Here is a 27,564-nt window from a genome sequence, read left to right as displayed (position 1 = left end):
GCTAAACAAAGAAATAAAAAGAAGGGAGGAGATGAAGGGAGCCGAAGCACTTTGCAATACAGATAAAGCAAACTCTTATTAGAATGTCAAAGTTGGAAAACAAATACAAATCACAAACCGAGCAGAGTCTTATTAAAATAACATATACTATAATAAGAACATTAAAATATAATAACATCACCATAACAACATATTATAAGAACATCACTACTACAACATAAGCACACTGAACTTAAAATATACGTCTGAGAGAGTATACAGATTGTATGAAAGTGAGAAATAGAAGTATAACTGCTGCAATAGTTCCAGTCCCTCTCCAGAGATTGCTAAAATATACACTTCTCATGATAGCCACAGTCTTAAACCAACAATTCTCATAATGTTTATTAAGATCCACACTTACTCCATAGAAACAAGACCCACGTGTTGTAATTTCAAGACAAAGCTTATTCACCATCTCAGCCACTGATTTGTGCTCCCCAAGCAAATTAGTGATAATACCATTTTGAATAAGCAATTCCACATCTCTCTCAGTATCTACTAGAAAATCTAATATCAACATATAGTCACATATGTAAGGATCATATGGATAGTGACACTGCTCAAAAGCCATCAGATTTCTTATCAATCGTTCTGTGCCATCTTCAACTTCAAATCTTGGCATTTTCAATTCTCCCCTTTCAAATTTTATATCAAGAGGCCACGCCTTTTTATCCACCTTAAACTTGACTCCTGCCTCGTGTAACTTTGTAGCATTATAAAGACTTTAATACAAGCATCATTCTTTGACACTGGATGTTTGTAGGATCTTAATCTTCTAATCAAATCAGTAAAGTGCTTAGGCTTCTCCTCAATTTCTTTTCCTTCTGTACTTGTACTTTCATCGTCTTTGTGCTCTTTTTGACAGCAGAACATATTCGAAATCCAAAACCCATAAAAAATGGAGAAGCAATCGCAACATCTATTATTTTTATGATCGTCATCATCAATGCTTGGAGCACGCAGGTAATACCCTAAGTTGGTGAACACGAGAGAAAAAAAATCAGAATTTCCAGTAGCAAATTCATATAAATTCTCAAGCACAAAATAAGGCAGCTGATTTTCCAGCAATATCAAATCTTCTAATATGGCATCTTCGCTAGATGGTTTTCCTAATATATAATCAGCTTTATATTCTTCTGATTCTTCTGTTGCAATAGTCTTTTTTTCAAGAAAAATTAGATAATGAACACAGAATCCAATAGAATCATTCTTACAAACATGTTCTGTTCATACTGCTCAAATGTTTGATCATAACAGTGACGGATTTTTAATTCGTATTCTCTAATTTTGTTTTCAAGCTCAACCCAAGTCTTGCCAGTCCTTCTGCAGAATTCTGCCAAATATCTCAGTTTTTGCTTCTCCATAGGTTTCAATGAATCTTCATTGTGGTGAAAAGGGCCTATGGAAATCATTTGAGGAGTGTAGGCTGACGGATTTATAGCTCGAAGTTTTCTTGGAACTCTGTAGATACAAATTTCTGGCCATAAAGCTGGCTCCGATAGTAAACGCGCTAAGTTGTCTGTTATGTCAATGACTAATTGCTTTCCCCTTTCAGCTTCGACATCATTTGAATTACTTCCTTCACCATTCTGTCCCATCTGCCCAAGAACACCTAATATACTTCATATATATATTCTTTTTTAAAAAAATATTTGTTAATTAATTAACTCCATTTGCACACAACACATCTTTTTAGCAACCAAAAAGAACTTTTGACAGGGAGAGATCAAAACTGATATACAAGGACATGTATAAGAATTGGAAATCAAAGTTAATTCAAGGTTATCAATATTACATTTCAGTAATGAAAAAAAAAAAAAGGCAAAATTTTTCAGGAGAGTGTGCAAACCTTACGTGCAAGATCTTTGCCCGAAGTAGTGGTCTGGCTAGCAGTTGAAAGCACTCAGGTTTTTTTCCTTCAAAGGCGACAAAAATGTGTTGGGCGTGGGTGTATCCAAACAATATTAACCTTTTATAGACGAATGCTCTCTTTGATTTTTCTTTTCTCATCAACAATGCAACGCTCTGGTCCTACCAATTAATTAATTAAATTTGATAATTGTATTGCCTTTATCAGTCGTAGCTTTTATATTAATTTCTTTTGTTTGTAAATCAGTTGATGGATCACAAAATTAAAGTTATTTCTTAAAAAAATAAGGTAGTTTCAAAAGTGTATTTCTGGGTAATTTTTTAAAAACTCACTGGTACAAAATTTTAACTCAATACTATCTCAATTTAAATGTGAAAATACATATTTCTATGTGAAAGGGAGGAGTGCGCAAAACTGAAGTGCAAGAAGTGTTTTGGAGATTGAAAGGCAGATTTTATCCTTTCAAACAAAAATATGTTAGGTATATTATATATAGTGGGGTGCATATTTTTCCAACCAATTTAAGTCGAATGCTCTCTTTCATTGTTCTTTTCTCCTTGATAATGCAATCTGTTCTGTCCTAATATGGTACTCCCTCCTTCGTTACACTTTAATAGTAACAATTATGCATTTTATCTTATTCCACTTTAAGTATTTATTCAGAATTCTGAGACTATATTAATTATTATTTTTTAAAATTTTATCCATATTTATTAAGTATTTTGTAGCAAAATTAGATGAGGAGCTTTTAATTTTAAGAAGGACAATTGACACATTCTACTCTATATTTTAAAAAATCATTATATTTCAATTATTTTCTTAATTTTTATGAAAAAATTGAATGTCGCTCGTAAATTGGAAGAGAGGAAGTAATAAATTTGTAGGTCCACGTTGTTATTGACTAGTAACTAATTATATTTCATGTCTTGGTCTCACATACTTAGATTAGTAATTGATGAAGTTAAGCTAAAATTTTGTCAATAACATGTAATATTTTGGACCATATCTTTGCACAAAATTAAAAATAAATTACTTAAAGTTTTCAACTCTACATGAGTATCAATATGTAAAGTTGTAAACAATAATATTGGTAATAGAATGTACTTTATCAAGTTTAAAGAAGATTTAAATGAGATTAGATTAAAAAATTACAAAGTAACATATAAAAGTGTTTGAAAAAATATTAAAATTTTAAAGGTCTAATTATCTTTATATCTATTTAAAAAATATTTAAAATATATATCCAATTAAATTATAGAAAAATTAAACAAAATTCTATAAAATTCAAAAGAAAGATTTTATCCCTTCAAAAGCGACAAAAATGTGTTAGGTATATTATATATAGTGGGGTGCACATTTTTCCAACCAATTTAGGTATAAAAATTAAATGTCGCTCAAACGGATGAAGTAATAAATTTGTAGGTCCACGTTGTTTTTTTTTTTTTTTTGAAAGGGAGTAGGTCCACTTTGTTATTGACTAGTAATTGATTATATTTCATGTCTTGATCTCTCAGTACACTATAGTTAATTTTCCAAGGTAAAATATTGGTAGCAAATTTTATTGCAGAGATACTATAGATGCCCTCACGAGGTTGTTTAGCCACAAAATAAGTTCAGAGATCAGAACTCTATAATATTTGAAGTGACCTATAGAGGAAGGCACACGTGTTTTCAAGCTGCTCGTTTATCAGCTTTAATAAACGACAAGTCGCAACAAGGTGAGGATAATTGCTCAGTAGAATGACAGCAACAACACGAAGAAGTGAAGCCCAATGTCACGGACAAATTCCGTGACTGTGTTAGGCCCTTATGAAAGAGCGTACTAGGCTGCGTTTCAACCTGCAAGGGTTCGGGCGGCTTAGCGATTAAGGCGTTGTTCCACCCTAGTGGCCCTTACCCCATGCAAAGTCTACATGCAGGCGAGGTATTGTGCCGCGGGGCACAACTGGTCGGGAGCTGGGCTGCTTCCCTTATGAGCCCATGGCAGGGCGAAACCAGTGTGGTACGGTATGATAAGGCTTGCCTCGGAGACAAAGTACTGCCATGTGGGCAGGCTCCCGGGGCGCCGCACGGGCGCAGTGCTGCGCAAGACTCCAGGCCCATTACAGAGTGGTATCAGAGTCGACTTGCTGCACGTTTTCGAAGTCCACTTGACTAAACACGCACTCCAGGGTTAAGAGTCAAATGTACCGCCCTGTGTCTTGACACCACGTGGTGTCGAAGCAATGGCGCAGTCCTAGGCACCACAACTCCAGGCGATGTCGAAGCAATGGCGCAGTCGTAGGCATCGTTACTCCACCCGATGTCGAAGCAATGGCGAAGTCCTAGGCATCGGCAGTGTCGAAGCAATGGCATGGAGACCTCAGGCACCGTGAATGTGGATAGGAGCATATTTAACGGAGCAAGCATGGATAGAGCAGAGCCAGAGAAGTGGGTCGAAGTGGGGCGTAAAGCAAGAACGGTCCAAGGGCGAGTCGTCCTCCCTCGGCACGAGGACGTGCTGAAGATTGAGTGGGGGAGGATGTCACGGACAAATTCGATGATGAACACAGAATCCAATAGAATCAGTTTTACAAACATGTTGTTTTCATACGACTCAAATGTTTGGTCATAACAGTGACGGATTGTTTCTTCCCATTCTTTAATTTTCTCTGCAAGATCAGCCCAATTCTTACCGGTCCTTCTGCAGAATTCTGCCAAATATCTCATTTTGTGCTTCTCCATTGGTTTCAACGATTTTTCATTGTGGTGAAAAGGGCCTATGGAAATCATTTGAGGAGTGTAGGCTGACGGATTTATAGCTCGAATTTTTCTTGGAACTTTGTAGATACAAATTTCTGGCCATAAAGCTGGCTGCGATAGTAAATCCTCTAAGTTGTCTGGTATGTCAATGACTAATTGCTTTCTGCTTTCAGCTTTGACATCATTTGAATTATTACTTCCTGCACCATTCTGTCCCATCTAACCAAGAACGCCTAATACATTTCAATTTTTTTTTTTTTTTTTTTAAATGTTAGCTAATAAACTCCATTTGGACAGAAACACATCTTTTAACAACTAAAAAGAACTTTGATAGGGAGAGATCAAAACTGATATACAACGACATCCATGAGAATTGGAAATCAAAGTTAATTCAAGGTTATCAATATAATGTTTCAGTACTGAAAAAAGAATATGGCAAATTTTTCAGGAGAGTGTGCAAACCTGAAGTGCAAGATCTTTGTCTGAAGAAGTGGTCTAGCTAGCAGTTGAAAGCACTCAGATTTTCTCCTTCAAAAGCGAAAAAAAATGTGTTGGCTGCGTATTAGACACATACTCTCTTAAATTTTTCTTTTCTCGTTAATAATGCAACGCCATCCTGTCCTTCCCACTATTAAAGTTGATAATTGTATTTTCTTTATCAATCATGCATTTCATATTACTTTTGTTTGTTTGTAAATAAGTTGATGGATAAGAAAATTAAAGTTTTTTCTTTAAAAAAATAATCTCGGTAATTTTTTAAAAATTCACAGTTACAAAATTTTAACCGAATACTATCTCAATTTATATTTGAAAATACATGTTTATATATGAAAGGGAGGAGTGTGCAAACCTGAAATGCAAGAAGTGTTTTGGAGATTGAAAGATAGATTTTATCCCTTCAAAAGCTACAAAAATGTGTTAGGTTTATTATATATAGTGGGGTGCATATTTTTCCAACCAATTTAAGACAAATGCTCTCTTTCACTGTTCTTTTCTCCTCGATAATGCAATCTTTCCTATTCTAATATATCACTTCCTCCCTTCGTTACACTTTAATAGCAATAATTAAATATTTTATTTTGTTTTTACTTTACGTATTTATTTAGTATTTTGAGACTATATTAATTATTATTTTTTAATTTTATTTATATTATTAAGTATTTTTTAGCAAAATTAGATAAGGATCTTTTAATTTTAATAAGAATAATTTACACATTCTACTTTATATTTTTGAAAAATCAATATATTTCAATCATTTTTTAATTTTTATGAAAAAATTAAATTTTCCTAGAACAAGGAAGTAATAAATTTGTAGGTCCACATTGTTATTGACTAGTACACTAGAGTAATAAATTCATGTCTTGATCTCTCAGTACACTAGAGTTAATTTTCCAAGGTAAAATTTTGTGGCAAACTTTAATAGCCCTCACTTTTAACATAAGTCTTTAACTCTTTAATGTTATTACATTTATTATGACCAGTTATTTTATGACGGAAGTTCCACGTGGACTTTACTCGTTTAACTTTGTTATTTTTTATTTACATAATATTTAAGTATAAATTTTTATTTAAATTAAAATAAAAACAACGATTTATTAATGTTGCATTTTATATATACAATGAAATTTTAAATGTGTATTGTATTATAATATCTAATTACAAAAGAAAATGATGTTTATGTTTCTCCCTCTTTAATAAAAAAATATATATATAATTTTATTGTTAATTAATTTTATAAAATCACTACAAATTCGCATTTATCATACTGCAAAATATTCTATAATTTGGTAATATTATAACATTAATCTAATAAATCACGATTTACTGTACATAGCCACAATATAATGTATGACTTTGATCTTCACATCAATTATTTTCATCGGATGAAATTAAACTGAAATTTTATCAATAGTAGATAATATTTTGGACAATATCTTTGCACAAAATCCAAAAATAAATTACTTAAAGTTGTAATTAATAACATTAATAATAGAATGTACTTTATCAAGTTTAAAGAAGATATAAATGAGATTAAATTCAAAAATTACAAAGTCACGTATAAATATTTGAAAAAATATTAAAATTTTAAAGGTCTAATTATCTTATATCTATTAAAAAATATTTTAAAAAACATATCCTATTAAATTATAGAAAAATTAAATAAATTTCTATAAATTTCAAAAATAAAAGAATAAAATATTGAATGAAAATAGAGCTCTTGAATTTTCTTTTTATTTCTAGCAAATTCAAATATTTATAGCATATTTTTTCAAAAAAATTTCATTAGACTAAAAAAATATAAAAAAATCTATTTTTTTATATTAGTCAAATATTATAGTTTCATAATTCCATTGTTTTGTTAAATTTAAAAAATTTTAAAATACAATAATACGTAAATGATTCAAATAAGTGTACATCATCCTCTCTAAAAAAATTAAAGAGAAATTATATATTTAAAAAAATTATTTTAATTTCATTGTAATTAACTAATATAGTATAATAATAAAATGTTTAGTTATATTTTAAAAAATTTATAACATAATAAATTAATAGAATTTAAGTTCCACTTTCAATAGTTGAAATAAAGTTTTCGATTTACCTCATAAAAAGCAATATAACACGAGAATATATGATTAAAAATATAAAAAACTATTAATTATAAAAATCATTAGACAATAATATTACAAGATCAAATAGAGAATATATATATATATATATATATATATATTTTCTCGAATTAAATGCATAAAAATCTAACTAAAAGGATATTCAAAAGTATAAATGAAATCTATTTCTTCGATTAAAAGGCAGTAAAAATAGAATAAAAAGGATCTTCAAAAGGATAAATAGATTTATTTTCTCCGATTAAAATGCATTAAAAAATTAATTAAAATGATATATCATGAATTTCAAATTAAACTAGGGTTACTTTAGGAAATCTCATAATTCCCTCCTCTATTCCCACATGTACGTAGATTATAGATTGTAAATTTATTTTATTATCTATTAAGTTAAATAATAAATACATGAAGTATATAATATGTATTTCGCTCTAACATTTAATTTAAATCATAAATTGAATAAAATTTAAAGCATATCGTAAATAAAAGAATTTTTAATTTTCACGTATAGCCTTATTATATGACATTAAAATAATTAAAAATAAAATATATTATTAATATATGGTTAACATTAATTATCTATTAAGCATAATATTTAAAATAAAAATTTAATTGGTATGTGTTTAACTTTAATTATTCATTAAACATAATATTTAAAAAAATTAATTGGTTATTAATAAAGTTATTTTATAACATTTTAAATTTCATTAAAGGCATTATCGAAAATCTCATTATTTCACTTTTCTACGTGATATAGATTTGATTCAAGGAACCAAAAAATATAATATTTCCATTCCACGATATTCACACCAATTTTGACTTTTATAATCTTAAAATATAAAATTCTGAGTTTTCCAGACACCACACCACATTCACTAAACGACATGTTTTGTTGCAGAGGATACTATAGATGCACTCACCGTCACTCACAAGTTTGTTTAGCCACAAAACAATTTCAGAGATCAGATCAAGACCAATATTTCAAGTGACCTATAGAGGAAGGCACACATGTTTTCAAGCTGCTCGTTTAGCAGCCTCAATAAACGACAAGTCGCAAGAAGGTGAGGATAATTGCTCAATAGAACGACAGCAACAACACGAAGAAGTGAAGCCCAAGCTATTCAAAGAGATATCTTTCAACTACAGAGAAGGACTCAGTAAAAGCGACGACTTGGAAATATTTCCACCATTTTCTCTCAATGAAGAAACTGATATTTTCAAGAAGTCAATAATGGAGAATGATTTCTTTATTAATTTTTCACCTGCATCGATATCTCCGGCGACGTCGTCCGGCTTTGGAATAGACAATAATGCAAGAACGCCGGAATCTGATTCCGCTCCAACTTCAGTTACCAATTCGCCAATCGGAGATTGGGATCTTTCAATAGATAAGGTGGATTTCGACTCCAATCTCCCTTTAGAATTATTTGGTTAATTATTAATAGGATTAATTTTATGATGTTGATGGGTCAGTGCTTCGAAAGAGAGATTAAGAGAAGGTTCTTGAGTCTCGGGTGGTGCCTTCCCAGAAAATTTTTCAGTTGATTAGGGAGTTTAATGACGAGTAGGTGTAACCTTTTTTTTTTATCAATTTGGCTCGTAAACTAATAGTAGATTAAAAATTAATTCGCTTGTGGACTAAAAGTTTATGGCTTTAAATTTGGCAAATGCGGCAGATAAGGTAACTTACAGCTAAAACAGTAAGACTCTGCCCTTTTGATAGCTAAACAAAGCAATAAAAAGGAGGGAGGGGATGAAGGGAGCCGAAGCACTTTGCAATACAGATAAAGCAAACTCTTATTAGAATGTCAAAAGTTGGAAAACAAATACAAATCACAAACCGAGCAGAGTCTTATTAAAGTAACATATAATATAATAAGAACATTAAAATATAATAACATTACCACAACAACATATAATAAGAACATCACTACAACAACATAAGCATACTGAACTTAAAATATACGACTGAGCGAGTATACAGATTGTATAAAAGTGAGAAATAGAAGTACAAGTGCTGCAATAGTTCCAGTCCCTCTCCAGAGATTGCTAAAATATACACTTCTCATGATAGCCACAGTCTTAAACCAACGATTCTCATAATGTTTATTAAGATCCACACTTACTCCATAGAAACAAGACCCACATGTTGTAATTTCAAGACAAAGCTTATTCACCATCTTAGCCACTGATTTGTACTCCCCAAGCAAATTAGTGATAATACCATTTTGAATAAGCAATTCCACATCTCTCTCAGTATCTACTAGAAAATCTAATATCCATATATACTCACATATGTAAGGATCATTTGGATAGTGACACTGCTCAAAAGCCATCAGATTTCTTATCAATCGTTCTGTGCCATCATGAAATTCAAATCTCGGCATTTTCAATTCTCCACTTTCAAATTTTATATCTAGGGGCCACGCCTGTTTATCCACCTTAAACTTGACTCCTGCCTCATTTAACTTTGTAGCACTATAAAGACTTTCAATACAAGCATCATTCTTTGACACTGGATGTTTGTAGGATCTTCTTCTTCTAATCAAATCAGTCAAGTGCTTAGGTTTCTCCTCAATTTCTTCTCCTTCTACGCTTGCACTCTCATAGTCTTTGTTCTCTTTTTGACAGCAGAACATATTCGAAATCCAAAACCCATAAAAAATGGAGAAGCAATCGCGAGTTTTATGATCATCATCACGAAGTTTCGGAGGACGCAAGTAATTCGATAAGTTGAGGCGCACGAGAGAAAGAAAACCAAAATTTCCAGTAGCAAATTTATATAAATCCTCAAGCACAAAATAAGGCAGCTGATTTTCAAGCAATATCAAATCTTCTAATATGCCATCTTCGCGCGATGGTTTGCCTAATATATAATCAGCTTTATATTTTTCTGTCCAAATAAAACTCTCTCCTCTTTTCAAGAAAAATTCGATAATGAACACAGAATCCAATAGAATCATTCTTACAAACATGTTCTGTTCATACTGCTCAAATGTTTGGTCATAACAGTGACGGATTGTTAATTCGTATTCTCTAATTTTGTTTTCAAGCTCAACCCAAGTCTTGCCAGTCCTTCTGCAGAATTCTGCCAAATATCTCAGTTTTTGCTTCTCCATAGGTTTCAATGAATCTTCATTGTGGTGAAAAGGGCCTATGGAAATCATTTGAGGAGTGTAGGCTGACGGATTTATAGCTCGAAGTTTTCTTGGAACTCTGTAGATACAAATTTCTGGCCATAAAGCTGGCTCCGATAGTAAACGCGCTAAGTTGTCTGTTATGTCAATGACTAATTGCTTTCCGCTTTCAGCTTCGACATCATTTGAATTACTTCCTTCACCATTCTGTCCCATCTGCCCAAGAACACCTAATATACTTCATATATATATTCTTTTTTAAAAAAATATTTGTTAATTAATTAACTCCATTTGCACACAACACATCTTTTTAGCAATCAAAAAGAACTTTTGACAGGGAGAGATCAAAACTGATATAAAAGGAAATGTATAAGAATTGGAAATCAAAGTTAATTCAAGGTTATCAATATTACATTTCATTACTAAAAAAACGGCAAAATTTTTCAGGAGAGTGTGCCAACCTGAAGTGCAAGATCTTTGCCTGAAGAAGTGGTCTAGTTGGCAGTTGAAAGCACTCAGATTTTCTCCTTCAAAGGCGACAAAAATGTGTTGGGCGTGGGTGTATCCAAACAATTTAAACCTTTTTATAGACGAATGCTCTCTTTGAATTTTCTTTTCTCATTAATAATGCAAGGCTCTGTTGTCCTTCCAATTAATTAATTAATTAATTTTGATAATTGTATTGTCTTTATCAGTAGTACCTTTTATATTAATTTCTTTTGTTTGTAAATCAGTTGACGGATAACAAAATTAAAGTTTTTTCTTAAAAAGATAAGGTACGTTTCAAGTGTATTTCTCAAAAATTTATCGTTACAAAATTTTAACCGAATACTATCTCAATGTGAACATGAAAATACATGTTTATATATGAAAGGGAGAAGGGTGCAAACCTGAAGTGCGAGAAGTGTTTTGGCGATTGAAAGATAGATTTTATCCCTTCAAAAGCGACAAAAATGTGTTAGGTATAATATATATAGTAGGGTGCATATTTTTCCAATCAATTTAAGTCGAATGATCTCTTTCATTGTCCTTTTCTCCTCGATAATGCAATCTGTCCTGTCCTAATATAGTACTCCCGCCTTCGTTACACTTTAACAGTAACAATTAGACATTTTATCTTGTTCTACTTTAAGTATTTATTTAAGATTTTGAGACTATATTAATTATTATTTTTAAAAATTTTATCTATATTTATTGAGTGTTTTATAGCAAAATTAGATAAAGAGCTTTTAATATATTAAGAAGGACAATTTACGCATTTTATTCTATATTTTTAAAAAATCATTATGACTAGTTGTTTTAGACACATGTTTCACGTAGATTTTATTCATTTAATTTTATTATTTATATAATGAAAGCATAAATTTTTATTTAGATTAAAATAAATATAATAATTTATTAATATTGCACTTTATATATACAATGAAATTTTGAACATGTGTTGTATTATAATATATAATTAAAAATAAAATGATGTTTATTTTTCTACCTCTTTAATAAAAAATATATAATTTTATTATTAATTAATTATATAAATTCACTACAAATTCGCATTTATCATACTGCAAAATATTTTATAATTTGGCCATGCTATAACATTAATATAATAAATCATGACTTACTTGACTTTGATCTCACATCAATTATTTTCGTCGGACGAAGTTAAACTGAAATTTTATCAATAGCATATAATATTTCGAACCATATCTTTGTACAGAATTAAAAAATAAATTACTTAAAGTTCTCAACTACACATGAGAATCAATATGTAAAGTTGTAAACAATAATATTAGTAATAGAATGTACTTTATCAAGTTTAAAGAAGATATAAATGAGATTAAATTAAAAAATTACAAAGTAACATATAAAAGTGTTTGAAAAAATATTAAAATTTTAAAGGTCTAATTATCTTTATATCTATTTAAAAAATATTTAAAAATATATATCCAATTAAATTATAGAAAAATTAAACAAAATTCTATAAAATTCAAAAGACAGATTTTATCCCTTTAAAAGCGACAAAAATGTGTTACGTATATTATATATAGTGGGGTGCATATTTTTCCAATCAATTTAGGGATAAAAATCAAATGTCGCTGAAACGGACAAATTTGTAGGTACATGTTGTCGTTGACTAGTAATTGATTATATTTCATGTCTTGATCTCTCAGTGCACTATAGTAAATTTTCCTAGGTAAAATTTTGATAGCAAACTTTATTGCAGAGATACTATAGATGCCCTCACGAGGTTCAGAGATCAGATCAAGACCCTACAATATTTGAAGTGACCTATAGAGGAAGGCACACATGTTTTCAAGCTGCTCGTTTAGCAGCTTCAATAAACGACAAGTCGCAACAAGGTGAGGATAATTGCTCAGTAGAACGACAGCAACAACACGAAGAAGTGAAGTCCAAGCTATTAAAAGAGATATCTTTCAACTACAGAGAAGGACTCAGTAAAAGCGACGACTTGGAAATATTTCTACCCTTTTCTCTCAATGAAGAAAATGATATTTTCAAGGAGTCAATAATGGAGAAAAAAATGTGTTGGCCGGGTATTAGACACATACTCTCTTTGATTTTTCTTTTCTCCTCAATAATGCAACGCCATCCTGTCCTTCCCACTAATTAAAGTTGATAATTGTATTGTCTTTATCAGTCATGCATTTCAAATTAATTTTGTTTTTGTTTGTAAATAAGTTGATGTATAACAAAATTAAATATTTTTCTTAAAAAAAAAAAAAGGGATAAGTCGAAGTAGGTGCATTTTTCAAGTGTATATATATATAGGGTGCATATTTTTCCCAACCGACGACTGTCTCTTTGACTATGCTTTCCCCTCAATAATGCAATCTGTCCTGTTCTAATATACTAATATAATCTCTTACGCTGGAATTGAGTTTCTGAAAGTGGATCGCGATTACAATATAATAATAAATTGAGCATTGGTCCTCAATTTATCATAATGGGCTATTTGGCCCAAAATGAGTGGGAATAGATTGGACTGTCATAAAGCTTAGCATCGTATTTTCTGACTTTAAGATTTGCAGTTTCAAATTCGAATATGAAAAGCTGTTATTAGAATAGCGAAACGTTCAAAGAGATAAACATTACAGATAGAACAATGAATCAGGAAATAGAAAAAAAATTGAAAAGATTGCACAACCAAACAGTCTTAATTTTGTAACAAATCTCTAATAGAAGACGCAGACTGTGTGACGGTGAAAACCAGTAACAAAATGGCGACGACAGTTCCGGTGCTTCTCCAAAGATCCTCAAAATACACCCTTCTCAAGACCGCCACCGAACGATACCATAGATTATCGTAGTGTTCATTGAGCCTTACGCTCATATCGTAAAAACAAGAACCAGACGCCCTTATTTGCAAACCAAGATTATTAACCAACTTAGCCACTGATTCATTATCACCTAACAGATTAACAATAATCCCCTTTCTACAAAGCAAATCAACGTCTTGCTCTGTGTATATCAGAAAATCAAGAATCCAAATATAATCGCAGATGAATGGATCGTTTGGATAATGACACTGTTCAAATGCCATCAGATTTCGAATCAATCGCTCTGTATTATCATCCACTATAAATAATGGCATTCTCAATTCTCCTCTTTCAAATTGCATGTTGATTGGCCAGGCTTTTGGACTCACTTTGAACTTCACTCCTGCTTCGTGTAACCTTGTAGCTCTGTATAGATTTTTCACTGTTTTTCCGTTATTGTTATTTGACTTGGGACGCTTATAGCAACGATATTGTCGAATTAGATCCGTGAAATTTAACGGTTTCTCTTTAAAGTCGTCTTCTTCTTCTCCTTTGACGCTTTGATCGTTGAGCTTTGAACATGAGAAGCATCTAGGAATCCAAAAACAATAAAAGCAAGAGAAGCAATCGCAGCTACATTTTTTATGTTCTTCGTCAATTGGTGGCGGAGATAAATAGTCCCATAAATTTTTGACCATAAGATCGGAAAAAGAAGGATAGCCTTCTTCGTTTAACTTTCCGACGGTGAGGTCATATAAATCTTCAAGAACAAAATACGGTAACTGATTTTCCACTAATATTAAATCCTCTAATAAACCATATTCTCTCGTCGATTTTCCAAGAATATAATCCTCTTCATATTTGTCATTATTTCCGTTCTCAAAGAATTTATATTTTTCTCCTCTTCTCAAGAAAAGTTCGATAATAAACACAGAATCCAACAGAATCATATTTGCAAAATCTTCTTTGGATATCTCATCAGTTGTTGAAACTTCATAACAGTGGCGAATTGTTTTCTCCCAGTCTCGGATTTTGTCTACAAGATCAACCCAATCTTTTTTACCAGTTCTCGTGCAGAAGCCAACCAAGTATTTCAATTTCTGCTTTTGCATGACTTTCAAACCGTCGTCGTTGAGGTGAAAAGGGCCGATTGAAATCATTTGAGGAGTGTAGGCTGCTGGATTTAAAGCTCGAAGTTTTCTTGGAACTTTGTAGATACAAAGCTCAGATGGCCATAAGCCTGGCTCTGAAATTAAACGCTGCAACTCGTGAAGTAGTGGAATTTCAACTTTGGTTTGGTTTTTTGTTTCTTTTGAAGCATCTGAATCTGCTGTTTCGTTCTTTCCCATCACTTAGAATGCTTGATCTAGCGATACAAACAAAAAGAATTTTTAATCAGTTCTGATATACGCAATCATACGTTACAACTCTAACCTCAACTTAATCGATCCATTACAAGTAAAATTAAATGTGTAAAAAAATATACTTACTTAGCAAATATTATGGAATGTGCATGCTAAAATGGATACTTTGGCTGAGATGTAAGCGTAATTATCTATATTTCATCCACTTATATGACTGATATCCCTCATCGATGGGAAAAAAATGTTACATATCAGCCTTTTCTTCTCCAATGAGAATATGCATGTCCATCCACACAAGAAATTTTGCACGATTGGTTGGATAAAAAAAAATGGAAAATAAAAGAAATCTTGACGATCGATTTGTTAGAATACAATGTATAAATGGTCACATTTATTTAATTTTATAAGATGAATGTTCAAATTATTTTAGTGGGGTAGTTAGATCATATGGAATCCTTCCCGTTTCTTTTTCTTTTTTTTTTTTTTTTGACTTATTTAGTTTATTTTTAATTGAAAGTCGTGGATCCGATATAGCGTGAGAAAATTAATTAATTAATTTTATAATATTTACTAAATATTTAAATATTTTTTGTTTGAAAAATTAATGTTACTAATAGACTCGAAATTAGGTTCGATTTAACCCCCGGTTGATAAGAATTAGAATACTTAGAAGCGTAAGCCTACATTGGTTGAATAAAATGGCAGATAAAAAATTGTTTTTTGAAGCATGTGTCACTTTCTCTTGGTAGTTAGGGTTTGCTTGTTGACTTTTTGCTCCTTTAATTAGCAAGACCTGAATTCTTCAAGTCTTTTTTAAATTCAAATAGCAGCACATTGCAAAATAGGAAAATAACCCAAATTGTTGCAAGTCTTTTTTTAATTCGTAAAATAAAGTAAAGTTGCTACCAGAATAAATTTTATTTGCGAATACATATATATATATATATATATATATATATATATATATATATATATAGAGGGTCAAGCCTTGCATCATCATTTTTATTTTTAGCATATCACATTAATTAATTAATTAATTATCACTAAATGGGCTGAGTTAAAACTGAGAGTTGGCCCAATTCTTGAACACACTTTAAAGTGTCATCCAAAATCTTCTCGATGCCATGCTTGTATTCAAATCCAAGTTCCTTCAGTTTTGTAGAGTTCAAAACAATTTCCCTGTCCAAATTCTCCACAAACCTGAAAATCAATCAATAAATTATTATTTTTCTTATTCATTTCTAATTGAATTTCGAGATCGTGATCTCTCATTTTTAGAAATACACACTCTAATATGAATTATTTATTGCTTTAAATACTCAGAAATTAACTTACTCTCCATTAATAGCAATATGTGGGTATTTCTTTTGCCAATAATTGGCAATCTCTGCCGATGATAATAAAGCTTTAGCACATATAAATCTACCGCTAACGGATGGCTTCTCTATGCAGAAAATATGAGCCTCACGAACGTCTTCATTATGAACGATTGGTAGCTTTCCTATTATGTCTTCCAATTGCCTAAGTGTGGGATACCAAATCTTATCCTCTGTAACTTGTGAAATTAGTATTCCCATACTCTGAGACATCGCAGAATGTACGGTTCCTCCTCCCACTAATCCACATGTAATGCTCACTACTTCAAGCTTTTCGCTATTATGCCTCAGCACTTCTTGCTCTGAGAGCGTCTTCGATCGTGTGTATGCCTAATAAATAGTTTGCAGTTTACTGTTAATTTTAATATGTATTATACAGAATTAATCGATTATTAATTAATTTATGCAACCAAGTTATTCGTACAGTCATTGCTTGGGGACTGTTCGGAAATGAGAGATTGATCGGAGTCCAACAGGACACGTTCATGGAATCTTTAAACCTTAATCCTTCTTCTTTCATATGAGATGAAGCCACCACTGAAGCTGTGTATATCAGTCTCTTTACAGTCCCTGCTTTAATGCAAGATTCTACGATGCTCTTCACTCCTGCAACTGCAGCTTCTGATGTATCTTTAAACTGTATATGTGCAATATAAATTAATTAGAAAAAAAAAATCCGAGACCTACATAATTGTTTGTAATAGTTTATTAGGGTTAATTAAATTACCTGAGAGCTCTGAGGTTCATGAATCAATGGAGTGGCCAAATGGACAACAATTTCACAGCCTTGAATTGCATATTTGAACTGGTCTGAATTATAAATGTCAGCTTCAAACAATCTTAATCCTGTCTCTGCATTTGGAAGACTCTTTAGAAGCCCTACCTTGCGTGTGTCACCTACAAAATACAAGAACGAACCAAACGTACTAATTGATTCAAATCTTGAAATTAAATAAATTAATTAAAGATTTCAGCTCTATACATATATACCTAAATTCCTTGTTGTGGCATGTACGATGTAGCCTTTTTCTAAGAGTTTCTTGACAAGGTAAGAACCAAGGTAGCCTGCAGCTCCTGTCACACAGACCTTCATTTTCTTATCCATTAACTGTCTATTGGCAAATAATGTCTATTTTCATATGAATTGTTGAATGGGTTGTTTCTTATAGATCGTCACGAGTATCACAAAGCTTGATTGTCACGAATATCACAAAGCAATTTCAAATTAATTTCCATTAAGAGCAAGAGAATATTTCACAATTAGACAGACTAAGTAGCCATTTCTTATGTTTTATTTTTGTCTTATTCCCAATTCTTGCATGCTGTCCTAATATTCCACTCAGTCCTCCATCGTCACCGTAAAAGTTGATGGTGGAGTAATTTGCAAGTGTTGATGTTAAGATTTTGAGCTCAGTTTCAAACTTTTATAGCAAACCCTAAGTTATTATAAATAGTACACACAAGATATTGGAGCAAGAAGCCATCATCATTAATAAAGCCGCAAACCAACTGTTAGTTTAGTTATTAACAGCGTCAACCAGCGGCCACTGGCCTCTGGCCATTGCTAACTCTGCCATAATTAACTTATGTGCCAAGCATGGATATTTTTTTTTATTTTTAAAAAAATAATACGTAAATGATACAATAATACGTAAAGCGTGGATATTTTTAAAAAATTTTAAAATAAAATAATACGTAAATGATTCAAGTAAGTGTATACCATCCTCTCCAAAAAAAATTTAAAGAGAAATAATATATTTTAAAAAATTATTTTAATTTCATTGTAATTAACTAATATAGTGTAATAAGAAAGTGTTTAGTCATATTTTAAACAATTTAGAACATAATAAATTAATAGAATTTAAGTTCCACTTTCAATAGTTGAATTAAAGTTTTCGATTTACCTCCTAAAAAACAATATAATATGAGAATATATGATTAAAAACATAAAAAAAAAACTATTAATTATAAAAATCATTGAACAATAATATTACAAGATCAAATAGAGGATATATATATATATACATGTTTTCTCGAATTAAAATATATAAAAAATCTAACTAAAAGGATATTCAAAAGTATAAATAAAATCTATTTTTTTATTAAAAGGCATTAAAAATAGAACAAAAAGAATCTTCAAAAGGATAAATAGATTTATTTTATACGATTAAAATGCATAAAAAATTAATTAAAATGATATATCATGAATTTCAAATTAAACTAAGGCTATTTTATGAAATCTCATAATTTCCTCCTCTATTCCCACATGTATGTAGATTATAGATTATAAATTTATTTTATTATCTATTAAGTTAAATAATAAATACATGAAGTATGTAATACATATTTAGCTCTAACATTTAATTTAAACCATAAATTGCATAAAATTAAGAACATATATAGTAAATAAAAGAATTTTTAATTTTCATGTATAGCCTTATTATATAACATTAAAATAATTAAAAATAAAATATGTTTATTAATATATAGTTAATGTTAATTATCTATTAAGTATAATATTTAAAATAAAGATTTAATTGGTATGTAGTTAACTTAATTATCTATTAAGCATAATATTTAAAATGAAATTTAATTGGTTATTAATAAAGTTATTTTAGAACATCTTAAATTTCGTTAATGTCATTATCAGGAATCTTATTATTTCCCTTATTCCCACTTTTATACATAGTATATATTTGATTCCGGAATAAAAATATATATTATTTCCATTCCGGGAGATTCGCACCAATTTTGACTTTTATAATCCTAAAATATCAAATTCACACAACATTCACTAATCGGCATCTTTGATTTTATTGCAGAGGATATTGTAGATGCACTCACAAGGTTGTTTAGCCACAAAATAAGTTCAGAGATCAGATCAAGACCCTACAATATTTGAAGTGACCTATAGAGGAAGGCACACATGTTTTCAAGGTGCTCGTTTAGCAGCTTTAATAAACGACGAGTCGCAACAAGGTGTGGATAATTGCTCAGTGGAATGACAGCAACAACACGAAGAAGTGAAGCCCAAGCTATTAAAAGAGATATCTTTCAATTACAGAGAAGGAAGCAGTAAAAGCGACGACTTGGAAATATTTCCACCATTTTCTCTCGATGAAGAAAATGATATTTTCAAGGAGTCAATAATGCAGAATGATTTCTTTGTTAACTTTTCACCTGCATTTATATCTCCGGCGACGTCGTCCAGCTTCGGAATAGACAATAATGCAAGAACGCCGGAATCTGATTCCGCTCCAACTTCAGTTACCAATTTGCCAATCGGAGATTGGGATCTTTCAATAGATAATGTGGATTTCGACTCCAATCTCCCTTTAGAATTATTTGGTTAATTATTAATAGGATTAATTTTATGATGTTGATGGGTCAGTGCTTGGAAAGAGAGATTAAGAGAAAGTTCTTGAGTCTCGGGTGGTGCCTTCCCAGAAAATTTTTCAGTTGATTAGGGAGTTTAATGACGAGTAGGTGTAACCCTTTTTTTTTATCAATTTGGCTTGTAAACTAATAGTAGATTAAAAATTATTCGCTTGTGGACTGAAATAAATGTTTAGAATCATTGAGCGCAATGGTCATTATGAAAATTGAACTAAAAGTTTATGGCTTTAAATTTGGCAAATGCGACCGATAAGGTAACTTACAGCTAAAACAGTAAGACTCTGCCATTTTGATAGCTAAACAAAGAAATAAAAAGAAGGGAGGAGATGAAGGAAGCCGAAGCACTTTGCAATACAGATAAAGCAAACTCTTATTAGAATGTCAAAAGTTGGAAAACTACAAATCACAAACAGAGCAGTAAAAAGCATTAGTCTAAGTAACATATAATATAATAAGAACATTAAAACATAATAACATTACCACAACAACATATAATAAGAACATCACTACAACAACATAAGTATACTGAACTTAAAATATACGACTGAGAGAGTAGACAGATTGTATAAAAGTGAGAAATAGAAGTATAACTGCTGCAATAGTTCCAGTCCCTCTCCAGAGATCGCTAAAATATACACTTCTCATGATAGCCACAGTCTTAAACCAAGGATTCTCATAATGTTTATTAAGATCCACACTTACTCCATAGAAGCAAGACCCAGATGTTGTAATTTCAAGACAAAGCTTATTCACCATCTTAGCCACTGATTTGCACTCCCCTAACAAATTAGTGATAATACCATTTTGAATAAGCAATTCCACATCTTTCTCAGTATCTACTAGAAAATCTAATATCAATATATAGTCACATATGTAAGGATCATTTGGATAGTGACACTGCTCAAAAGCCATCAGATTTCTTATCAATCGTTCTGTGCCATCGTGAACTTCAAATCTTGGCATTTTCAATTCTCCCCTCTCAAATTTTATATCAAGAGGCCACGCCTTTTTATCCACCTTAAACTTGACTCCTGCCTCGTGTAACTTTGTAGCACTATAAAGACTTTCAATACAAGCATCATTGTTTGACACTGGATGTTTGTAGGATCTTGACCTTCTAACCAAATCAGTCAAGTGCTTAGGTTTCTCCTCAATTTCTTTTCCTTCTACGCTTGTACTCTCATCGTCTTTGTGCTCTTTTTGACAGCAGAACCTATTCGAAATCCAAAACCCATAACAAATGGAGAAGCAATCGCAAGATCTATTCTTTTTATGATCGTCATCATCAATTCTTGGAGGAAGCAGGTAATCCAATAAGTTGGAGGACACGAGAGAAAGAAAACCAGAATTTCCAGTAGCAAATTCATATAAATCCTCAAGCACAAAATAAGGGAGCTGATTTTCAAGCAATATCAAATCTTCTAATATGCCATGTTCGCGCGATGGTTTGCCTAACATATAATCAGCTTTATATTTTTCTGTCGAAATAAAATTCTCTCCTCTTCTCAAGAAAAATTCGATAATGAACACAGAATCCAATAGAATCATTTTTACAAACATGTTGCTTTCATACGACTCAAATGTTTGGTCATAACAGTGACGGATTTTTTCTTCCCATTCTATAATTTTCTCAGCAAGATCAGCCCAATTCTTACCAGTCCTTCTGCAGAATTCTGCCAAATATCTCAGTTTGTGCTTCTCCATAGGTTTCAACGATTTTTCATTGTGGTGAAAAGGGCCTATGGAAATCATTTGAGGAGTGTAGGCTGACGGACTTATAGCTCGAAGTTTTCTTGGAACTCTGTAGATACAAATTTCCGGCCATAAAGCTGGCTGCGATAGTAAATCCTCTAAGTTGTCTGGTATATCAATCACTAATTGCCTTCTGCTTTCATCTTTGACATCATTTGAATTATTACTTCCTGCACCATTCTGTCCCATCTGCCGAAGAACACCTAATATATTTCAATTTTTTTTTTTAAAAAAGAATGTTAGCTAATTCTTTTTAAAAAAAAAGAATGATATACAACGACATGCATAAGAATTGGAAATCAAAGTTAATTGAAGGTTATGAATATAATGTTTCAGTACTGAAAAAAGAAAATGGCAAATTTTTCAGGAGAGTGTGCAAACCTGAAGAGCAAGATGTTTGTCTGAAGAAGTGGTCTAGCTAGCAGTTGAAAGCACTCAGTTTTTCTCCCTTCAAGGAATCTTTAGCACAATCTATATATTTATATTTGCGAAATAGATAAATAGATCAGCGACAAAAATGCGTTGGCAGCGTATTATAGGCAAACACTCTCTTTGATTTTTTCTTTTCTTCTCAATAATGCAACGCCATCCCGTCTTTCCCATTAATTAAAGTTGATAATTGTATTGTCTTTATCAGTCATACATTTCATATTAATTTTATTTTTGTGTGTAAATAAGTTGATGGATAAAAAAATTAAATCTTTTTCTTAAAAAAAAAAAATGGATAAGTCGAAGCAGGTGCATTTCAAATGTATTTCTCGGTAATTTTAAGGATCGAAAACTAAAAATGAATTTTAAGTGTAAAAATGGTTACATATCAACCTTTTCTTCACCGATTGGTTCAAAAAAAAAAAATGGAAAATAAAAGAAATCTTCACGATGGATTTGTTAGAATACAATGTATAAATAGTAACATTTATTTAATTTTATAAGATGACCATGTTCAAATTATTTTAGTGGGAAAGTTAGATCACATGGAGTCTTTCCTGTCATTTGTTTTTTTTTTTTTTTTTTTTTTTTTTGACTTATTTGGTTTATTTTTAATTGAAAGTGGTGGATTTATTTTTTGTTATATACGGCGTGAGAAAATTAATTAATTGATTTTATAATATTTACTAAATATTTAAATATTTTTTTTGAAAAATTAATGTTACTAATAGACTCGAAATTAGGTTTGATTTAACCCCAGTTGATACTCTTTAATTAAAATAAGAATACTTAGAAGCCTAAGCTTACATTCATTGAATAAAATGGAAGATAAAAAAAATTGTTTTTTGAAGCCTTTGTCAGTTTCTCTTGGTTGTTAGGGTTTGCTTGTTGGCTTTTTGCTCCTTTAATTAGCAAGACCTGAATTCTTCAAGTCTTTTTTTTAATTCAAATAGCAGCACATTACAAAATAGGAAAATAACCCAAATAGTTGCAAGTCTTTTTTTAATTCGTAAAATAAAGTAAATTTGCTACCAGAATAAATTTTATTTGCCAATACATATTAAAAAAAATAATAAAAAAAAGGGTCAAGCCTTGCATCCTCATATTTATTTTTAGCATATCACATTAATTAATTAATTAATTATCACTAAATGGGCTTAGTTAAAACTGAGAGTTGGCCCAATTCTTGAGCACACTTTAAAGTATCATCCAAAATCTTCTCGACGCCATGCTTGTATTCAAATCCAAGTTCCTTCAGTTTTGTAGAGCTCAAAACAATTTCCCTGTTCAAATTCTCCACAAACCTGAAAATCAATCAATAAATTATTATTTTTCTTAATTCATTTCTAATTGAATTTCAAGATCCAGATCTCTCATTTTTAGAAATACACACTCTAATATGAATTATTTATTGCTTTAAATACTCAGAAATTAACTTACCCTCCATTAATAGCAATATGTGGGTATTTCTTTTGCCAATAATTGGCAATCTCTGCCGATGATAATAAAGCTTTTGCACATAAAAATCTACCGCTAACGGATGGCTTCTCTATGCAGAAAATATGAGCCTCACGAACATCTTCAATATGAACAATTGGTAGCTTTCCTATTATGTCTTCCAATTGCCTAAGTGTGGGATACCAAACCTTATCCTCTGTAACCTGTGAAATTAGTATTCCCATACTCTGAGACATCGCAGAATGTACGGTTCCTCCTCCCACTAATCCACATGTAATGCTCACTACTTCAAGCTTTTCGCTATTATGCCTCAGCACTTCTTGCTCTGAGAGCGTCTTCGATCGTGTGTATGCCTAATAAATAGTTTGCAGTTTACTGTTAATTTTAATATGTATTATACAGAATTAATCGATTATTAATTAATTTATGCAACCAAGTTATTCGTACAGTCATTGCTTGGGGACTGTTCGGAAATGAGAGATTGATCGGAGTCCAACAGGACTCGTTCATGGAATCTTTAAACCCTAATCCATCTTCTTTCATAGGAGATGAAGCCACCACTGAAGCTGTGTATATCAGTCTCTTTACAGTCCCTGCTTTAATGCAAGATTCTACGATGCTCTTCACTCCTGCAACTGCAGCTTCTGATGTATCTTTAAACTGTATATGTGCAATATAAATTAATTAGAAAAAAAAAAATTGGAGACCTACATAATTGTTTGTAATAGTTTATTAGGGTTAATTAAATTACCTGAGAGCTCTGAGGTTCATGAATCAATGGAGTGGCCAAATGGACAACAATTTCACAGCCTTGAATTGCATATTTGAACTGGTCTGAATTATAAATGTCAGCTTCAAACAGTCTTAATCCTGTCTCTGCATTTGGAAGACTCTTTAGAAGCCCTACCTTGGATGTGTCACCTACAAAATACAAGAACGAACCATACTATTTGATTCAAATCTTGAAATCAAAGAAATTAATTAAAGATTTCAGCTATATACATATATACCTAAATTCCTTGTTGTGGCATGTACGATGTAGCCTTTTTCTAAGAGTTTCTTGACAAGGTAAGAACCAAGGTAGCCTGCAGCTCCTGTCACACAGACCTTCATTTTCTTATCCATTAACTGTGTATTTGGCAAATAATGTCTATTTTCATATGAATTGTTGAATGGGTTGTTTCTTATAGATCGTCACGAATATCACAAAGCTTGATTATCACGAATATCACAAAGCAATTTCAAATTAATTTCCATTAAGAGCAAGAGAATATTTCACAATTAGACAGACTAAGTAGCCATTTCTTATGTTTTATTTTTGTCTTATTCCCAATTCTTGCATGCCGTCCTAATATTCCATTCAGTCCTCCATCGTCACCGTAAAAGTTGATGGTGGAGTAATTTGCAAGTGTTGATGTTAAGATTTTGAGCTCAGTTTCAAACTTTTATAGCAAACCCTAAGTTATTATATATAGTGCACACAAGATATTGGAGCAAGAAGCCATCATAATTCATAATGCCGCAAACCAGTTGTTAGTTTAGTTATTAACAGCGTCACCCACCGGCCACTGGCCTCTGGCCATTGCTAACTCTGCCATAATTAACTTATGTGCCAAGCATGGATTTTTTTTTTTTTTCCTTCAAGATTTCATTCTAGCCTAACGCCTCAAATTATCTCAAGTGTTCCACAAATTGAATTTTATAATATTCCAATTCCACTGTTAACATTAATGATGAACCATAACATATCTATATATATTATTTCAATTTTATTGCAATATCTAATTTGTATAATGAAGTGGTATGTTATTTTATATAGTCTTTGATTATTTAGAAAAATTACCATATAACTTTTTTTTATTTTAGTTCAAAAAAAAATAATCATTTTATAAGGACTTGTTTGATTACCTATCTACATGTTTGAAGGGAAGGGTTTTGATGGAAAACAAAGAGGAAAAAAAAGAGAGGGAGAGAGAGATTGGCCAGGGTTTTATTAATCATTTTTCTCTTCAATTTTATACAAATAATATTTGATTTAATTATCTAAATATTTAACAAACTTTCAGTTGCTAGTTTGTGAAACCTAAATTTCCAATATAAATTATTTATTAATAAATTTTTTTATAATTAATTTCAATGCTCCTAAAATACTTTTTAGTTTCACATCTCATGTTACCAAGCATGTAAAGAATTTAAATTTGAGTTAAAAATAACTCGACCGGGCTATGTTCGGTAACAACTTTTTTAATTTTTATAAACGCTACTTTTTACGGTATTCAATAGCATAACGTTTAAACTAGCTTTTAAAGGTTAAGATAGAACTTGGTGAAAGGTTAACTCTCGTTTCATGAAAAATTACTAAAACAACTAACAGCTAAATACTAAAATAGCTAACGACTACACAAATAGTTAATTTTATTGAATAGACCCCATCTGAGAGTATCAATCTTCAGGACAATCAGCTTGTACCGAATCGTCTCCATGGGCATTGCAGAGATCTTTTAGCATTTTTTTTGGTCGCAGAATTTAAGGGGTGTTTTTTTATTTTAAGATGGTTTCTTTGTGCCTTGTTTGACCTAAATAGTTAATTACCCAAAAATTTAAAATCACAATTCACCGCTACGAAAGTAAAACGAAATATGTTCCCCACATTGTTTATTGATATTTTTACACATCAAATTCATAATCCATTGATCAAATTTGGATTGAAGATGATGTTATTAATTATTCAAGAGGCCGTTCTTCTACCAGACCAAAATCCCTGACTGGGTTTCAGAATCTGTTTTAGAAGTGTCATTTTGGGAACATTCCAGTGTTCCACATGCCTGAAACATTTCAATCCAATAGCCAAACATTAATATGTTGAAGGAATTAAAAAAAAAAAAAAAAATCGAATAGCATATCTCATAATCCCATTATTTGTTACCTGCATACTTTTCCAGATTGTGCATCAAAATAGTATTCTGTATATCCAGTAGCTGCAATATAGCTCAAATCAGGCTCTTCTTTTATCATCTTTTTGGCTAGAAATAAATTTGAAATAAAAAATTCATAGACAAACTGTAAGATATATTTATTTCTCTTGAAAGTTTCATAATTTTTACTTTTAGGAATCAACATTTATACTAATCCTGGCTTTAATCATCAACAGTTTACTAAAATTTAAGATAATGAAGCGTACCAGAAAGTATGGGTCTCCAAGGAAACGACATAATACAGCTAAATCGCCAATGTCCAATTCCCTTATCCTGAGACCAACCAAATTTGTTCACATTGAGCTGTGCAAATTCCAATTAATCGTGATTTCTGAACTGACCAGAGAATTTCAAGGACTCACCTCAAAATCTTCCCACTTCATAAGCTTCATATTGGATTTTTCAATAAGTAATCCAAAATTTGTACAGTTCCTTTTGAAACGTTGAAGTCCTTTAAAGGAACCAGCTGGATCGGCAAACTCACAGTCCTCTTCATATGCGTTCAGTGTCAGATTCCCTATCGATAATATGATTATATTATGACGATTTTCACCAGAAGGTACAAATTTGCTTATATATAAACACCGATGTATTTAATTTACTCCAAGAACCAATTACATTCAGCGGCTGTAAGGAGCATAATATGTATAATTGATTCAAAGTCAAATCAAAATTCAAAACCTGTGACAAAATAAGATCTCTGGAAATCCTCTTTGATGGTTTCTACGACCATGGCTCGATCAATGCTTCGCAACTCATCAGCAGCAAGCTTGAGGTAATCCCTTTCTGGAATTTCAGTATTTGATGGTGAACGGAAAAATGAAGCGGCAATTCCAAGAAGCTCGGAGCCGTACCAAGCTACCTTGAGAAAAGCATTCTCCGATTCCGATTCTTGTTTAGCGGATGATTTATTTGACCGTTTCTCTCCATTACAGCGAATCCTGTTTAATTTTCCATAATAATAATTATGACTTTGAGGGAAAATAATATTTTGTTGATGGAAATTCAGACGGGGAGTAATGGAAGTGTAGGGGGCGAGAAAGTTCGCCATTGCAACGAACTCCTGTTGCCGTTCATTTCAAACATCTTAAGTCCAGAAAAATGATGACCATAGAAAATATTTT

At 31.4% G+C, this 27,564-nt stretch overlaps 6 protein-coding genes and 3 pseudogenes across 7 annotated transcripts; 2 read left to right on the top strand and 7 right to left on the bottom strand.

The window, feature by feature from the left end:
* Nucleotides 1–104: 104 nt before the first annotated feature.
* On the bottom strand, nt 105–4,873 carry LOC149496527 (UPF0481 protein At3g47200-like; annotated as a pseudogene).
* A 3,203-nt stretch (nt 4,874–8,076) lies between these two features.
* Nucleotides 8,077–8,901, top strand: LOC149496526 (putative WRKY transcription factor 46; annotated as a pseudogene).
* Nucleotides 8,902–9,148: 247 nt separating this feature from the next.
* Nucleotides 9,149–10,991, bottom strand: LOC149496525 (UPF0481 protein At3g47200-like). 2 transcript variants are annotated; one of them, XM_089721050.1, is made up of 2 exons: nt 10,874–10,991; nt 9,149–10,628 (listed from the first exon to the last, which is right to left on the bottom strand). In XM_089721050.1, exon 2 carries the CDS (start codon nt 10,626–10,628, stop codon nt 9,231–9,233), a length of 1,398 nt encoding a protein of 465 aa, XP_089577176.1. In that variant the 5' UTR covers nt 10,874–10,991; the 3' UTR covers nt 9,149–9,230. The 2 variants fall into 2 exon arrangements, with proteins under 2 accessions (XP_089577176.1, XP_089577177.1); XM_089721051.1 differs by having other exon boundaries at nt 9,149–10,642; nt 10,874–10,949.
* A 2,484-nt stretch (nt 10,992–13,475) lies between these two features.
* On the bottom strand, nt 13,476–15,396 carry LOC149496524 (UPF0481 protein At3g47200-like). Its single transcript, XM_089721857.1, has 2 exons — nt 15,181–15,396; nt 13,476–15,056 (listed from the first exon to the last, which is right to left on the bottom strand). Exon 2 carries the CDS (start codon nt 15,037–15,039, stop codon nt 13,588–13,590), a length of 1,452 nt encoding a protein of 483 aa, XP_089577983.1. The 5' UTR covers nt 15,040–15,056; nt 15,181–15,396; the 3' UTR covers nt 13,476–13,587.
* A 701-nt stretch (nt 15,397–16,097) lies between these two features.
* Nucleotides 16,098–17,532, bottom strand: LOC105643340 (NADPH HC-toxin reductase 1). Its single transcript, XM_089721354.1, has 5 exons — nt 17,421–17,532; nt 17,158–17,327; nt 16,855–17,067; nt 16,390–16,760; nt 16,098–16,254 (listed from the first exon to the last, which is right to left on the bottom strand). The coding sequence occupies exons 1-5, from the start codon at nt 17,521–17,523 to the stop codon at nt 16,098–16,100; spliced, it is 1,014 nt and encodes a 337-aa protein (XP_089577480.1). The 5' UTR covers nt 17,524–17,532.
* A 1,732-nt stretch (nt 17,533–19,264) lies between these two features.
* Nucleotides 19,265–19,980, top strand: LOC149496523 (putative WRKY transcription factor 46; annotated as a pseudogene).
* A 264-nt stretch (nt 19,981–20,244) lies between these two features.
* On the bottom strand, nt 20,245–22,090 carry LOC119370360 (UPF0481 protein At3g47200-like). Its single transcript, XM_089722011.1, has 2 exons — nt 21,960–22,090; nt 20,245–21,781 (listed from the first exon to the last, which is right to left on the bottom strand). The coding sequence occupies exon 2, from the start codon at nt 21,765–21,767 to the stop codon at nt 20,358–20,360; it is 1,410 nt and encodes a 469-aa protein (XP_089578137.1). The 5' UTR covers nt 21,768–21,781; nt 21,960–22,090; the 3' UTR covers nt 20,245–20,357.
* Nucleotides 22,091–22,983: 893 nt separating this feature from the next.
* Nucleotides 22,984–25,899, bottom strand: LOC149496522 (NADPH HC-toxin reductase 1-like). Its single transcript, XM_089722012.1, has 5 exons — nt 24,476–25,899; nt 24,217–24,386; nt 23,913–24,125; nt 23,448–23,818; nt 22,984–23,311 (listed from the first exon to the last, which is right to left on the bottom strand). The coding sequence occupies exons 1-5, from the start codon at nt 24,588–24,590 to the stop codon at nt 23,155–23,157; spliced, it is 1,026 nt and encodes a 341-aa protein (XP_089578138.1). The 5' UTR covers nt 24,591–25,899; the 3' UTR covers nt 22,984–23,154.
* Nucleotides 25,900–26,093: 194 nt separating this feature from the next.
* On the bottom strand, nt 26,094–27,531 carry LOC149496521 (Nuclear transport factor 2 (NTF2) family protein). The gene is made up of 5 exons (XM_089722013.1): nt 27,122–27,531; nt 26,803–26,957; nt 26,647–26,713; nt 26,392–26,443; nt 26,094–26,290 (listed from the first exon to the last, which is right to left on the bottom strand). Exons 1-5 carry the CDS (start codon nt 27,489–27,491, stop codon nt 26,194–26,196), a joined length of 741 nt encoding a protein of 246 aa, XP_089578139.1. The 5' UTR covers nt 27,492–27,531; the 3' UTR covers nt 26,094–26,193.
* Nucleotides 27,532–27,564: the final 33 nt, after the last annotated feature.

Source organism: Jatropha curcas, chromosome 5 (assembly GCF_041381405.1).
Source record: "Jatropha curcas cultivar XTBG-Jc1 chromosome 5, XTBG_Jcur_1.0, whole genome shotgun sequence".
NCBI lineage: Eukaryota > Viridiplantae > Streptophyta > Magnoliopsida > Malpighiales > Euphorbiaceae > Jatropha > Jatropha curcas.
This window is presented reverse-complemented; position numbering and strand designations above follow the sequence as displayed.

Bases quoted from the DNA above. Each gene is read 5' to 3' on its own strand.
- LOC149496524 (XM_089721857.1), bottom strand. From the start codon at position 15,039: ATGGGAAAGAACGAAACAGCAGATTCAGATGCTTCAAAAGAAACAAAA.
- LOC149496522 (XM_089722012.1), bottom strand. From the start codon at position 24,590: ATGGATAAGAAAATGAAGGTCTGTGTGACAGGAGCTGCAGGCTACCTT. The intron at 24,387-24,475 runs GTATATATGTAT...TGTATTTTGTAG, and splicing joins TGCCACAACAAGGAATTTAG to GTGACACATCCAAGGTAGGG. The intron at 24,126-24,216 runs GTAATTTAATTA...GCACATATACAG, and splicing joins ATGAACCTCAGAGCTCTCAG to TTTAAAGATACATCAGAAGC.
- LOC119370360 (XM_089722011.1), bottom strand. From the start codon at position 21,767: ATGGGACAGAATGGTGCAGGAAGTAATAATTCAAATGATGTCAAAGAT.
- LOC105643340 (XM_089721354.1), bottom strand. From the start codon at position 17,523: ATGAAGGTCTGTGTGACAGGAGCTGCAGGCTACCTTGGTTCTTACCTT. The intron at 17,328-17,420 runs GTATATATGTAT...TGTATTTTGTAG, and splicing joins TGCCACAACAAGGAATTTAG to GTGACACACGCAAGGTAGGG. The intron at 17,068-17,157 runs GTAATTTAATTA...GCACATATACAG, and splicing joins ATGAACCTCAGAGCTCTCAG to TTTAAAGATACATCAGAAGC.
- LOC149496521 (XM_089722013.1), bottom strand. From the start codon at position 27,491: ATGGCGAACTTTCTCGCCCCCTACACTTCCATTACTCCCCGTCTGAAT. The intron at 26,444-26,646 runs GTACGCTTCATT...GCTATATTGCAG, and splicing joins TTGGAGACCCATACTTTCTG to CTACTGGATATACAGAATAC. The intron at 26,291-26,391 runs GTAACAAATAAT...GAAATGTTTCAG, and splicing joins CAATCTGGAAAAGTATGCAG to GCATGTGGAACACTGGAATG.
- LOC149496525 (XM_089721050.1), bottom strand. From the start codon at position 10,628: ATGGGACAGAATGGTGAAGGAAGTAATTCAAATGATGTCGAAGCTGAA.